Source organism: Pipistrellus hanaki (genome assembly GCF_964339955.1).
Source record: "Pipistrellus hanaki genome assembly, chromosome: 3".
Classification (NCBI taxonomy): Eukaryota; Metazoa; Chordata; class Mammalia; order Chiroptera; family Vespertilionidae; genus Pipistrellus; species Pipistrellus hanaki.
In genome coordinates this window covers 132,519,865-132,532,337 of record NC_140505.1, presented here as the reverse complement: position 1 = coordinate 132,532,337, position 12,473 = coordinate 132,519,865, and the positions used below count along the sequence as shown (strand labels likewise).

The 12,473-nt window shown below is 39.6% G+C and overlaps 1 protein-coding gene across 21 annotated transcripts in view; it reads right to left on the bottom strand.

Annotated features, from left to right (window-relative positions):
• Positions 1 to 12,473, bottom strand: part of GRIP1 (glutamate receptor interacting protein 1) — a 658,304-nt gene that overhangs the window by 57,768 nt on the left and 588,063 nt on the right. For all 21 annotated transcript variants that reach the window (XM_084877571.1, XM_084877568.1, XM_084877570.1 and 18 more), the window contains one exon: positions 8,569 to 8,649. In XM_084877571.1, coding sequence (XP_084733697.1) covers positions 8,569 to 8,649 — 81 coding nt within the window. The remainder of the gene's footprint in view (positions 1 to 8,568; positions 8,650 to 12,473) is intronic.

Here is a 12,473-nt window from a genome sequence, read left to right as displayed (position 1 = left end):
GCCTTACTTTCCACTTGTAAATGGGCATGGACATCACAGGGCAACTTTGAGGATTAAATGGGAAGATACGTAATTGCTTAGAGGCATGCTTGGAATAAATCAGATACAAACTCGTCTAATAAAACCAAGGAAGACAACAGCAAAGGGACTTTACTGACAACTGCACATGGCAACCTGGATTCTCTGACTTGAGAGGCAGGTGGGCTGTACTCTCTGGCTTCTGATTGGGTGAGGTGTCAGAACTTGAAGATCCTTCTTCCATTCCCAAACTGCATCTTTCTGCCAGGTTGTTCACTTTACTTGTTATGGTAAATTATTCCATATTATAGCCATAACATCAATGAAAGTAATGCCTGATGCTAATGTGCTATGAATGTCTCACTAAGAACTTCAGAAAATTAGTCTAAAACTGCTCACCACATCCAAATTCAGAGGGACTCATTTCTCAGTCAATTAGGCATGAAGAGTGAGCCTTAAGCCAAATGTGAAAGGCTCTGATGGTATCGTTCAGAGATGGAGACCTGTTTCTTACCTCTCAGAGGCTTCACAAGGTGAAGACAAAAGAGGAGTTTGTATAAAGATGGTGAGAACCATCAAGGAACCCTTGCAGTTTCTTGGTTTCACTGATAGCACTCTGTGTATGTTTGAGAAAGGGTCTCTTGATTTCCTACTTTAGCATAATTGCCATTGGCACTAAAGTTGGTGGGGCAGAGCTTTGATTTAAATATTTCACAGGGCTCTATGGGTAAAATAAATAATGATAATCATAATGAATAACATTTGTTAGGATTATAGCTAAAAATAAATATAAGTAAATACATATATAGTTATATGGGGTGTTTTAGGCACTTTACATATAGTAATTCTTTTAATCTCAACTATGTTACAAAGAAGGTAAAAAGTGTACCATTTTATAGATAAGAAAACTGAAATGGGCTGAGGGAGGTTAAAAATGGAGGCAGAGTAAGTGGATGCTGCATGGACATGCGCCCAGAACAAACTAGTATTATAACCAAAGTACAGAAAAACTTCCTGAATAATCAATGAAAAACTTGCAGGAGAGAACCCTGATACCCAAGGATCAAAGGTGGAGATTGCATAGAGACTGGTAGGAAGGGTGGAGGCATGAAAGGGCTGGCCAGGAGCCCACAGATAGCAACTGAAGTCCTGAAGACACTATCTCAACTATGGAGGTGGGGTGAGGTGGGGGCGGTGACACTGAGAACTCTGGGATCTAATCCCCAAGCTGGGCTCCCTAGCTGAGAGCACCAAAACTGAGGAGGGTACTAATATAACATCTGGCTGTGAAAAGCAGCAGGGTGCTATCTGCCAGTAAGTAACAGCTGAAAATTCAGGCACCCTCTTAAAGGGCCAACACACAAAATTCCCTGTGGAGTCACCACATTGTGCTCCAGCAGAAGGAAGGTGAAATGAACTGGAACTGTGAGAGCAGAAGCCAGGATTGTGGACTAAGGGGATAGAGCTCAGAAGGCAGACACCCCCAGTTTCCTGGGCTGAGTCATTCCCTCATGCAGCAGAGCACCTCTATCCTACCTAGACATTTACCTGGCTTGGAGGGAAAAGAGTAGACACACTCTATTGGAAAAATTCCTTGCCCTGAGGCTACTTAAAAGATTAAAAATAACAATTAGCCTCTAGTCAGTAGCAACTGCCCTATCCTGTTGAAAAAACTCTCACCACACCAGTGGACAATTGCTTGCAGGGCAATTCAAGTCAGAATCATATCAGTCTGTAGGCAGAGGTGGTCTCTGGGGGCTTTGAGTCTTTGCCTGATCTAATTAGTCAGAAACAGCCTTTAACACTGTTCTGCACTAGAGATTGAGAGGTATAGAGGATCTACCTAATACAGTCACAAACCCAAACAGAAAGCCAAAATGAGGAGACAAACATGAAAGAAATGTAGAAATATAGAATTCCCCAGAAAAGATGAATGAAGCAGATATAAGAAATTTATCTGAAACAGAGTTCAGATTAATGATGGTAAAGATGCTCAAGGGAATGAAAAAAGATATAGTAAATATGAAAAAGAACAGTCTGAAATAAAGAATGATATAACACAAATAAAGAACACATTGGAAGGAATACACAGCAGATTAGGGGAAGCTGAGGATTGAATTAGTGAATTAGAAAACAGAGTTGAAAATATCTCTCAATCATAAAACAAAAAAAAAAACCCAAACAAACAAAAAAACCCCAAAACCAAACAACAACAGCAACAACAACAACAACAAAAAAAAAACAATTAAAAAACAGGAGGACAGCTTAAGGGAGTTGTGGACAACATGAAATGTATTAGAATAGCAGGTGTGACAGAAGAAGCAGAAAGGTAAAAAGGCATAGAGAAGGTGTTTGAAGAAATAATAGAAAATTTCCCTAACCTGGTAAAGGAAAAAGTCACACAAGTTCAGGAGGAACAAAGAACCCCAAACAAGAAAAACCCAAACAGACCCATGCACGGACATTTCATAATTAAAATAACAAAAATAAAAGACAAAGAGAGAATCTTGAAGGCAGCAAGAGAAAAGCAAACTGTTACCTACAAAGGTGTTTCCATAAGGCTGACATCTGATTTCTCAACAGAAAGTCTCCAGGCCAGAAAGAAATGGCATGAAGTACTCAAGGTAATGAAAAGCAAAAATATGAGACTAAGATTACTATATCCACAAGGTTATCAATTCAAAATAGATGGTCAAACGAAGAGCTTCCCAGACTAAAAGAGGCTAAAGGAGTATATCACCACCAAGCCAGCAATAAAAGACATGCTAAAGGGATTGCTATAATGAGAGGAAGAAACAGAGAGAGAAATCTAGCCATACAGAAATATATGGCAATATGTAAGTATCTCTCAATAATAACCCTAAATGTAAATGGATTAAATGCTCCAATAAAAAGGTGTAGGGTAGCAGATGGATACACAAACATGACCCAACTATATGCTGTCAACAAGAGACCCACCTCAAAACAAAAGACACACACAGGATGAGAGTGAAGGGAGGGGGAAAATTTTTTTCCATGCAAACGGAAAAGAAAAAAAAGTTGGAGTAGCAATACTCATATCTGACAAAATAGACTTTAAAATGAAGGCCATCACAAGAGACAACAAAGGCCACTACATAATACTAAAGGGATTGATCCAACAAGAGGGTATAACCCTGGTAAATACATATGCACCCAATATAGGGACACCTAAATATATAAACAACAACAACAACAACAAAAAACTTCTAGAGGATTTTAATGGAGAGATCAACAATAATACAGGCATAATAGGGTTCTTTTACACCCCTCTGACTTCCAGACAAAAACTTAACAAGGAGACAGAGACTCTTAAGGACACACTGGATCACATGGATTTAATTGACATTTATAGACCATTTCACATCAACACAGCAGGATATAAATTCTTCTCAAGTGCACATGGAGCATTAACAAAGATAGACCACAGTTTAAGACACAAAACAAGTCTCTACAAATTTAAGAAGATTGAAATCATATCAAGCATTGACATTAGAAATTAATTACAGTAAAAACACCCCAAAATATTCAAACACATGGAGGCTAAATAGCATGTTATTAAACAATGAATGGGTTACAAGATCAAGAAAGAAATAAAAAACTTCCTGGAAACAAATAAAAATGAACACACAGCAACCCCAAATCTCTGGGGCTCAGCAAAAACAGTCTTCAGAGGGAAGTTCATAGCACTACAGACCTACTTCAAAAAACAAGAAACATCAGCAATCCTATCTAATAAAAGAGTAATATGCAAATTGATTGTCACTCCAAGACACAAGATGGCTGTCCCCATGTGGTCAAAGATGGCTGCCCCATGTGGACACAAGATGGCCACCACAAGATGGCCTGCAGGGAAGGGAAGTTGTGGGCAGTTAGGGGTGATTAGGCCAGCAGAGGAGGGCAGTTGGGGTGACCAGGCCTGCAGTGGAGGACAGTTGGGGGGGACCAGGCCTACAGGGTACAGCAGATGGGGAGGGACCAGGCTTGCAGGGGAGGGCAGTTGTGGGTGATCAGGCCAGCAGGAAGGGCAGTTAGGAGTGACCAGGCCAGCAGAGGAGGGAAGTTGGAGGAGACCGCAACAGCCAGGGAGCAGTTAGGCAGTGATCAGACTGGCAGAGGAGTGGCTAGCTAGAGGGTGATTAGGCTGGCAGGCAGAAGCAGTTAGGGGCAATCAGGCAGAGGCAAGAGAGATATTTGGAGGCAGCAGTCTCGGATTGTGAGAGGGATTGGGCCTAAACGGGCAGTTGGACATCCCTCAAGGGGTCCCAGATTGGAGAAGGTGCAGGCTGGGCTGAGGGATAACACCCCCCTACCCTCATGGATGAATTTTGTGCACTGAGTCTCTAGTAAACTATATATCTCTAAAACTTAAAGAACTAGAAAGAGAACAAAAAAAGCCCAGAGTAAGTAGAAGGAAGAAAATAATAAAAATTAGAGCACAAATAAATAACATAGAGACAAACAAAACAAAACACAACAATATAAAAAAATCAATGAAACCAAGAGCTGGTTTTTGAAAGGATAAATAAAATTGATAAACCATTAGCCAGACTCATAAAGACAAGGAAACTGGGTACAGAGAAATTAGACAGTCAAGGAGTGGACAGTTGGGCTCTGAGTCCTTGCTCTTAATTATTTTCCAAGCCAGTGCTTCTTCAGTCCACACCATAGCCTCTGCACAAACATCTATATTCATCATCTTCTTCAGAGGCTCATTTCCCAGAGAGCACAGCGGTTGGCAGAAGACTGTTTATCATGCACTCCTTATTCTTTCACTCAACAGATAAGCATTCAATGAGCACCTGGTGTGTGCCAGGAGCTGGGCTAGGCTTCAGGAGTTCACCATTTCATAATAATGAAAATGGATTCTGGCTTTTCTTTGAGCAAATTCTGCTTTCTCAACAGGCAAAATATGAGCATTTTCCACAAGGAGACACAAACTCAGTTTGGTGATGATTAGTTGTATAAATGGAGCTGTAATTCTAGAAGGGCTGACAAGTGCGTTTGACAAGCTTATGCCTCATTTCTCCATCCAGGGAGCATCACACTGTGGCTTCCATGAATAATGATAGTTTAGGGCCAGCTAAAAGTCAGGCCATTCTTGGGGGGGGGGGGGTGGCTTGGGGTGGTTTCCATTATTGGTATTAAAATCAATTTTAAAAGTAATACTTAGTGCATATGTAGCATCATCATATAGCGTGATTTTAAATGGTTCTTCGTGTGAATATTTTATAGTTGTATGTACATGATGATTACACCTTAAACAAATTGAACATATAAATATTGACTTAAAAAAAGGAATGTATCACAGGATTTGTTTTTAAGTGAATACTCCCCTTTCTAGTTAAGTTACATTTTATGTATATCAATTTTAAGAATAAATCTGTTGTAAAGAAACACATACCCCCCAAAAGACATTTTCCCCTAATAAAAATTAGAGAGTAAATTAACTGTGTGGCAAAATGTGTAGCAATAGAAACTTCTGAGGAGGTGTCTTCAGTACATGCTCTAGGAGTGGCATCTCCAAGGCAGGGAGTGTATTCTCCAAAACTCAGCACTGGGCCTGGGCATGGTGGCCACTCACAATGCGTTCATTCAATAAAGGCAAAAGGAAGAAAGAGTGGAGCGGAAGGCAGGGCCTCTGTGCACAGCCAGCAAGCTACACACTGCAAAACTCCAAGAGGTACCACTTCCACAGCCAATTCTGATGAAATAAATAAACGGAATGGAATAAATAGAATAAATGAGAATGAGAGCATGGAGTAACAGAGGCTATCTTGAGCTCCAGATATTTTTATTTTATTTTATTGAATTGATGAGAGAGAGAGAGAGAGAGAGAGAGAGAGAGAGAGAGAGAGAGAGAGAGAAATAGATTTGTTATTCCACTTATTTATGCATTCATTGGTTGATTCTTCCATGTGCCCTGACCAGGGACAGAACCTGCAACCCTGGTGTAGTGGGATGACACTCTAACCAACTGAGCCACCTGGCAAGGACCATCTTTTTAGAATAGTAAGTTGTGATGAGCTCTCTTTTAATTTCATTAATACATCGGTTTCAGAATGATGGTATGCCATCTTTGCTTTATAATGAGCAAACTGAGAGGTTAAGTGACCCAATTAAAGACATATTTGACTTTAAGGACCTAGAATAGGCCTGGAGTTTCCAAAATCCTGTTTCACCTTTCTATTTACTGTATAGAGCTACACCAGACACTTCAACCCTACTTTGCTTCCAGTAAGTCACTCTGAGGTTTGGTGGAGGGGGTTGGGGGGAATACAGACTCTCTTTTATGCATATTGTATTGTACTGGTATGTGCAATTTATTAATTATAAATTCCATTTCATTTTTAGTGTTAAATTTATATGGTCAATGTTGAATTGGACAGCCCCCATTTTATACTGCCCAATTGAGATCTCTCTATTTTTGCCGGAACCACTGACATAAATGCTATGCAGCGGAGTGTAATGAGGCACTTTCATGGAGCCTAATCACTCCTTCCTGGAGGGACCACCCCTCAGTCACAGACATTGCCTCTGTGTCCTTTGGTCTTTACGTATTAATCATTTGCTTCGTTTCCTGGGGGGAGGGGACTTTTATGGATAAATATAGTTTATGGATATTAAAAGCAGTAAAACCTCCATTCCCATTCTATAAAACTCCATTGGGGCTGAAATTTTCAAAGCTATTAACCAAAGCAGTTATAAATCTAGAGTCTGATAAGAGAAATACATTTATATATTTTGTTCTTCAGAGAGGAAGGGAGAGGGAGAGAGAGAGAAACATCAATGATGATAGTGAATCATTGATCCTCTACCTCCTGAAAAACATTGGGGATGGAGCCCAAAACCCAGGCATGTGCCCTGACCGGGAATCAAACCCTGACTTCTTGGTTCATAGGTCAATGCTCAACCACTGAGCCATGCTGTCTGGGCTGTTTTATTTTTTCTTTGTGATTTGGTTACTCAGACACCTTATATCATTGAGGAGTTCAGGAAGTTACTAAAGTAAACACTGCTTTAGTCTTGCAAAATAGATTTTAGATGCACAGTGGCCAGATGGGAAAATGGTTTTAAAAGTAAATAAATATAATTTTTGTTAGTTAAACAGATGACTGTGAAAACTAAATCCATAATATATTGGAATGTAGAGAACTTACATGCATTTATATGCTCATCTAGTTATTAATGGAGGGTGGACAGAGACACATTTATTGAGCACTTATTACTTGCCAGGGACCACACTAGGTTATTTAATATAACCGTATATTTTTTAGATACTGTTTTCTTTTTTTTTTGGGGGGGGGGTTAAAATTAGACCAGGATTTATTAACACCATCACTACTGACATTTTGGGCCAAATAATTCTTTGTTGTTAGAGGCTGTCCTGTGCATGTTTAGCAGCATGCTTGGCCTCTACCTGCTACACCCGATAGCAACATTCTCCCCATTGCGACATCCAAAAACGTTTCCTACCATTACTAAATGTCCCCTGGGAGGCAAGAGTCCCCTTCAGTTGAGAACCACTGCATTAGACTCTGCCATCACATTAAGCCTGGCTGATGGCAGAGGGAGGTTCAGCAATATAGGAGAGATTCAGTAGCCAAAGATGGGTCAATCTACAGTTATGATGAGATAAATAGTTGGCATCAACATTACTATATATTCTGGTGTCTAGAAGGGGGTTCTTGAATTTCAGATTGCCAGGTGAAAACTTCCCTTTTAGCATAAGACATAGGGGTAGGTTGTTAAGACTAACTGTCTAATATTCAGGACTAGGACTAGATAGCTGTTTCTGGGACGACTGAACAGGGAAGATAATTCAATTCCATTCAAAGGGAACATAAAAATTTACCCAAAGAAGTATCTAATAGGAATCTAAGGTACAATTGTGTCAACATATAAAAGATGATCAGGTTAAGCCATGAAGAGCTGGGGTAGGTAAAGATGTGAAACTTCACTTTCTTTAGTTTTGGGCTTATTCATAGGTATTATGGAGCTGGACTAGATAATTCTTCTAACTCCAAAGTTATAGGTGTAAGGGAAGACATTTTAATACTTTAATAAATACCACATATCCTAAACATGAATACAATTTTGTCTCTGTTCTTAAAGAACTCTCACTCTAATATAGCAAATACAACTAAAATTTCTACAGTATAATAATAATATATATTTAAAAAAATTTTAAATTAATTTTAGAGAGAGGAATGGGGTGGGGAGAGACAGAAACATTGATTTGTGTAGATACAGATGAAGAAACATAAGGTTAAACATAAGGTTAAACATGAAGAACATAAGGTTAAACATAACCTTATGTTTCTTACAGATGAAGAAACATAAGGTTAGAGATTATTAAAGTAGCTTGAGCCATTCACAGACCCTGTAAGTGTTGCAGGTGGGATTGGCTCCACATTTTTGTATCGTTACGTAGAAACTTGTCGATGACACTTACAATGTTTGCCACACCTGTAAACCATTTGACAATACAATTTTCTAATGTAATTTTTAAAAGAAAACACTTCTACTTACAACTGATGGTTATTCCAAGCTCCACGTTGTGCTTTTTAGGGAGCTTCACATGAAATGTTCCACTACTCGGGATGACAGACTCTGTAATTTCAAAACAAAAAAGAGTGTTTATAGAAGGCCGGCAAGAAGGGAGCACCAACCCATGAAAACGCACCAGGAAACTAGTATCAGAACAGTGTAGTTAAAGCTGTACGCCTGAAGAAAGGTGAGTGCTTGTAAAATCTGGAACCCTAAGCTCCTGGTGAAGAACACACGTCCTGTCCACAGCCTCTGTGCACAATTCACAGCAGCAGTCAAGGTCACAGTTTCTTCAGTGTCATGCAGGGAACATGGGCATCAGATTTACCTGGGATGCAAGTTAAAAATACAGATGCCCGAACCATCCCAGAAACAGAATGTCTGAAGATTACGCCTAGAAATCTGCATTTTAAATACCTTCTTCAGGTGACTGTTAGGCATAATAAAGTTTAAGAACCTCAGGCCTGGTTATATATCCTTTTCTCCCCTAACCGTGTTTCCCTGAGTTTACTATTCAGCAATTCATTTTTTTCACCCTTGTTTGAAAGTACTATTAGGGGGAAAAAGATTTTAGGAAAGATTTCAATTTGATGTGATGGTTGCTGATTTGGGAGGAGGGAGAGGGAAGTGCCTTAATTTGTAATGTTGAGAAAGAGAGAGGGAGAACGGCAGAAAGGGAGAGAGGAAAGAGAGAACCATCAATTTTTGTTCCGCTTATTTATGCATTTATTAGTTGATTCTCTCTCTCTCTCTCTCTCTCTCTCTCTCTCTCTCTCTCTCTCTCTCTATATATATATATATATATATATATATATATATATATATATATATGCCACCTGGTATAGAAGGAAGCTGAAATTATAATAACAGAGAGAACCAGTGTTAACTGGTTGAATCTCAACTTTGGACGGAACTAAGGTGATTATACAGGGTCTGACTAATATTTTAGAAAGGAAAGAATTGCTACATGATCTTAAATATATTCTTAAAATTCCTTTAACAGCCTGGGAGACCTCCATAAGTTTAAAACAGAAATAGCCTTTGAAGAGATAACATCTATTCATCCTAAATTGCTAATGACTATAATTATTTCTTGAAAGTTTTGGGAAAGGGTGGCAAGAAGGGAGGGAGACATTAGAATAAAGGGAGGACTGTGGGATGATTGAGCTAAACAGCTTTTACTGCTTGCTTGTGCTCAAGGCCAGGCCTGCCCCCCCCAACCCCCCAACCTACCCACAAAGAATTAATAACAGCAGCTGTGATGTGAGAACTATTGGGTCCCCAGGCCTCTGGCCCAATTTGTGAACCACATATTTAACATTTGCAAAGCAGGGTGGATGTTGGGATGGCCTCATGGAAACAGTTAAAATGCTCCCTTCCTTGTAACTGTTTTAACTTGCTCTTTCTGGCCTTCTGTACTTCCCCGCGAGGAATTTAGGCAGTAAACCTTTTACAAGACCTGAATCTCATCTTCCAACTCAGAAGATTCTCCACTGACTATTAAACTGCTGAACAAATAAAACGTTGGATTTGCTGGGCTCCCCGCCTATAATGTCACCTATAAAAGTCCCTTAAGACCCCTAGGACTCCACCTGGGAAAAAGGGTTCCAGCTTTTACTCTCAGGGGAGTAAGGGAATCTGTTACCTTCTCCAACTTTCTCACCTGAGGATATGTTTGGTGATTTTACATGTTTTCCAATGGTCTTAGGCGACCATGCTAGCTGTTGAGAACCACTGCTGTAGAGCCAAAGACCATCGGAAAACACAGATATTTACATAAAAATTCATTAACAGTAGCAAAATTACAGTTATGAAGTAGCAATGAAAATAATTTTATGGTTGGGGGTCACCACAGCATGAGGAATTGCATTAAAGGGTCGCGGCATTAGAAAGGTTGAGAACCACTGCCCTAGAGAGAACCTGCACTCAGTGTGGTGGTCTTTGCTGTCTGGTTCTAGCTCTTCCTGGGGCTGCCTCCGTAAGGGTCCTGAAACACCCTTGTGCTTCCAGTGAATGCCCCTCCACCAGCTTGAGTGCATCTCTGTTGCTTCCAATGGAAAGATCTCTGATGAGCACATTCATCAAGTAGAGGAAATGGGGTGGGGCTAAACGGAAAGGGCCCACATGGTGCAGCAGAAATAAATTGTTTCATTATTCAGATAAAGCATGCAAGTGCCCTAGGTAAGGTGTACAAGAAGCGATAGAGGAACAAACAGCTTTCTGTTTATGGAGCTCATTTCATGTATGTTTTAGTGTTATTTATTTTAAGAAAAATATTCTCTGTGAACAGGGAGGGAAATCTGTTGTATACTTGTATATGCATATGTGTATATATGTATCCATGCAAGTATAGGACATCTTGCCCATGATACTATGCCTATACAAGTGAAGCATAAGGGCTGGGAAACACTGATCTAGAATAGTTACCATAGCAACACTGCTTTTGTACATTTTTCATGCTGGGGAACCTTGACCAAGATTAACATTGTTAATGACACTGGAGGGGGTATTATCACTTCCTGGGAAACAGTAATGGATCACTTTTGACTACATAAGATTTGAAATATTCATAATGATGAACAAATAGCAACAAATAAATCTCTTTGATCAAGCTGTGTCTTCATTTTAATCTTTAAATGCCAACATGATTTATTTTATATTTGGTCATTTTTCCCCCTCTACAATTACTTGGTGGTTAAAGCAAAGGCACATTTAATTTGGGGTTTCTTAAAGAAACACCAGTAAAGAGAAAAAAGATCCAATATTTGGAGACACAATTGGTTTAGAATAAGTAAAAGGACTTTAGTTTCTTAGACTCCCACGTGATTATTTTGTGCTTCCCTGGTTTTGCTTAATCGTGTTAATATTATAATTAAAAACACATTTGGGTAAACAAAGACTTCCTTCTTTCCAACTGGTCTGCTTCTTCTGCCTGAAGCATTCACTGTTGGCACAGGAAGATAATCACCGCATCATAATCCATCAATCCGGACACCCTTGTGAGATTTGGAAAACATCAAGGATTCTAAGGGGGAATGAATGTAAATGTTCAACTCCCAACAACTGCGAGGAAAACACCCGGGGTATCAGTCCTGCGGGCAAACAGCATTTGATAGGATTTTCTCTGGGATGTCTTTTCAGAGTTAAAGTAGAAACTGCAAGTAGTCACGATACTGTAGATTGGTATTTGAGAAAACAGCATTGAAAAAAGGCAAAATATAAATTGTGCATATGTTATGAGTACAGTTTTATAAAATCATATACTATGGTAAAATAATGTAAAAAATTCCCTTAATGTTACTACAATGTTGTTTGTACAGTAGCACTCACTCAAGAGATTTAAACAACAGTGCATTCACAGCCAAGCTTCTTAACCACTCCATGTCACTTACAATGGTTATAAAATAGAGATGGCCCATCTCTAAGACCCAGCAGCTTGGGATTTAATATCTGGGTACAATTTATTTCTGAGGAAGAATTTTGGAAATGGATAGCTCACATCCAGATGATTAGGAGCAAATCCAGAAAAACAGGGCAATCTTGAGCGAGCTTGTGTCCAGACATTTCCTACCAATATCCCAGGTTCTCTAATGGCAGTTGGGAGTTGAAAAGAATGATGCAGTTTAGGATAGCTAATATTGAAATCAGTGAGAAAACCACCCACACTTATGTAAAAGGATTTTTCAAGCTGGGCAGTAGGCCAAACAGAATCCAAAAGTTCTAACCTGCATCATGGTCAAATCGGAATGTGTGTGTGTGTGTGTGTGTGTGTGTGTGTGTGTGTGTGTGTGTGTTGTCAGGAAACCTCAGGTGCTGAGGATTAAGAGCAGAGGTGGTAGATGTTACCATCTGGTAGATTGAGCCAGAGGCTGAGATTTCCAGAGAAG